The sequence below is a fragment of the Homarus americanus genome, unplaced genomic scaffold, assembly GCF_018991925.1.
Source record: "Homarus americanus isolate GMGI-L3 unplaced genomic scaffold, GMGI_Hamer_2.0 scaffold59495, whole genome shotgun sequence".
In the NCBI taxonomy this organism is placed as follows: domain Eukaryota; kingdom Metazoa; phylum Arthropoda; class Malacostraca; order Decapoda; family Nephropidae; genus Homarus; species Homarus americanus.
This window is the reverse complement of record NW_024732415.1, coordinates 642,204-644,734: the sequence shown is the minus strand read 5'-3', so window position 1 is coordinate 644,734 and position 2,531 is coordinate 642,204. Positions and strand designations below refer to the sequence as shown.

At 35.9% G+C, this 2,531-nt stretch overlaps 1 protein-coding gene across 1 annotated transcript in view; it reads left to right on the top strand.

The window, feature by feature from the left end:
* The window catches only part of LOC121868534 (electron transfer flavoprotein subunit alpha, mitochondrial-like), a 9,672-nt gene extending 7,141 nt beyond the window's left edge, over window positions 1-2,531 (top strand). The window contains exons 6-8 of the mRNA XM_042369229.1: window positions 976-1,113; window positions 1,472-1,612; window positions 1,803-2,531. Coding sequence (XP_042225163.1) covers window positions 976-1,113; window positions 1,472-1,612; window positions 1,803-1,868 — 345 coding nt within the window. The 3' untranslated portion in view covers window positions 1,869-2,531. The remainder of the gene's footprint in view (window positions 1-975; window positions 1,114-1,471; window positions 1,613-1,802) is intronic.

Genomic DNA, 2,531 nt, shown 5'->3' with positions numbered 1-2,531 from the left:
CACCCAAGACTATAGTCTTGGTGTCATTTTACAGTCAAATTTGGGTGTTTCAAGCACCCAGGAGTATAGTCTTGGTGTTTTTCTACAGTAAAATTTGACTGTAAAAAGACACCAAGACTATAGTCTTGGGTGCTTGAAACACCCAAATTTGACTGTAAAAAGATACCAAGACTATAGTCTTGGGTGCCCATAACACCTAAATTTTGATGTTTTTGACACCCAAGACTATAGTCTTGGGTGTCTAAAACATCCAAATTTGGGTGTTTCAAGCACCCAAGACTATAGTCTTGGTGTCTTTTTACAGTCAAGTTTTACTGTAGAAAAACACCAAGACTATATACTCTTGGGTGCCCATAACACCTAAATTTGGATGTTTTAGACACCCAAGACTATAGTCTTGGGTGTCTAAAACACCCAAATTTGACTGTAAAAAGATACCAAGACTATAGTCTTGGGTGCCCATAACACCTAAATTTTGATGTTTTAGACACCCAAGACTATAGTCTTGGGTGTCTAAAACATCCAAATTTGGGTGTTTCAAGCACCCAAGACTATAGTCTTGGTGTCTTTTTACAGTCAAGTTTTACTGTAGAAAAACACCAAGACTATATACTCTTGGGTGCCCATAACACCTAAATTTGGATGTTTTAGACACCCAAGACTATAGTCTTGGGTGTCTAAAACATCAAAATTTAGGTGTTATGGGCACCCAAGACTATAGTCTTGGTATCTTTTTACAGTCAAATTTGGGTGTTTCAAGCACCCAAGACTATAGTCTTGGTGTCTTTTTACAGTAAAATTTTACTGTAGAAAAACACCAAGACTATAGTCTTGGGTGCTTGAAACACCCAAATTTGACTGTAAAATGACACCAAGACTATAGTCTTGGGTGTCTAAAACTCCCAAATTTGGGTGTTTTAAGCACCCAAGACTATAGTCTTGGGTGCTTAAAACACCTTTGGTTTATCATTGCAGACCGTTATCAGCGGAGGTCGGGGGATGAAGAATGGTGAAAACTTCCAACTCTTGTACACTCTTGCTGACAAACTTAATGCAGCTGTAGGAGCTTCCAGGGCAGCTGTTGATGCAGGTTTTGTTCCTAATGACATGCAGGTACAGTATAGTTAAAATGATGTTCTGTATGGTATACAGTAGGAAGATGTACAGATTAAATAGAAGAATCCTCCAATCGGCTTTTTATAATTTATCTTGTATCGATGGTAAAATTGTTAACTATGGCTTTTCATGCCAAAAACAAATATACAGTACATATTGCTATATATATTATAGTATAATTTGATAAGAATATGTGATGTAAAAGTGTGCATAAACACGATAAAACCAACAAGTTCAATGTATATATGAGCATTACTTTGTTATAGGTTACAAATTGCAGAGTTAATTTTGGAGCTACATACTCTTGCAGAATACAGAAATTAATATTTTTTTTGTCAATGTTTTTCCTTTAAAGGTTGGTCAAACTGGAAAAATAGTGGCCCCTGATATGTACATTGCTGTTGGCATCAGTGGAGCTATCCAACACTTGGCTGGAATGAAGGATTCAAAGACTATTGTTGCCATCAACAAAGACCCCGAGGCCCCCATTTTCCAGGTTTGTGCCATTTTATCCTGTCAATTGTGTGTTTACTAAGGCATGCTATGGATAACAAGAAAATTAGCACCCCAACTTATTTCACCAAATGATTAAATATCCAAATAATACCTGAGGGGTTAGGTTGACTTCAGTTAGGTAATGTTACCAGAAACTCTTTGTCAGCTAATAAAATGTTTATCTTTTAAAGGTTGCTGACTTTGGTCTTGTGGCAGACCTCTTCAAAGCTGTTCCAGAATTAACAGAGAAAGTTTAGATGCAGTATGATCGTGAATGCTCCATGCAATGACTAACAACAACAAGCCGTGAAGAAAATTTTTCCAAGATCAGCATTCTAGAACAGCAAAATGATGTTATAGAATGTTTTACAAAGTTACAATAATAATACCTACACATAACACACTCATTTTGGACAATTATGAGTTTTGTTATGAAAAGTGTACAGTACATATTTGTATATAGATTATTAAGTCTGGGAACCCCTGCCCTAGTATTGTGTTTGGGCAGTGAGGATAAGTAATTTATACAGAACAGCCTCCATTCTTTGTAATGATGACTAATAAACTTAATGGGAAATTATGTCTGTGATGGCAACCTTTCTTTGAGAAATTATTCTGCCATGAGAAGGTCCACATAATTTAACCACCAAATGCCTCTACACCTTCACATGTCAGACACTAAAGCAATAAATTAGGTCTAAAACCCCACATTATTTATTGCCTAACCTCTTAGAGGACAACTTGGATAATGCAAATTACATGTGGTATGAGGAGTTTGTCATTATGAAAGTTGCTGCTCTGATAATGGAAGCTGTTCATAATATTGTAAAGAAACCCTTTTCCATGTATGGTTTCAGTACCATGTGAATCAATGCAATACATTTATATTTATAGTTTACATAATAAATATAATCAACTTC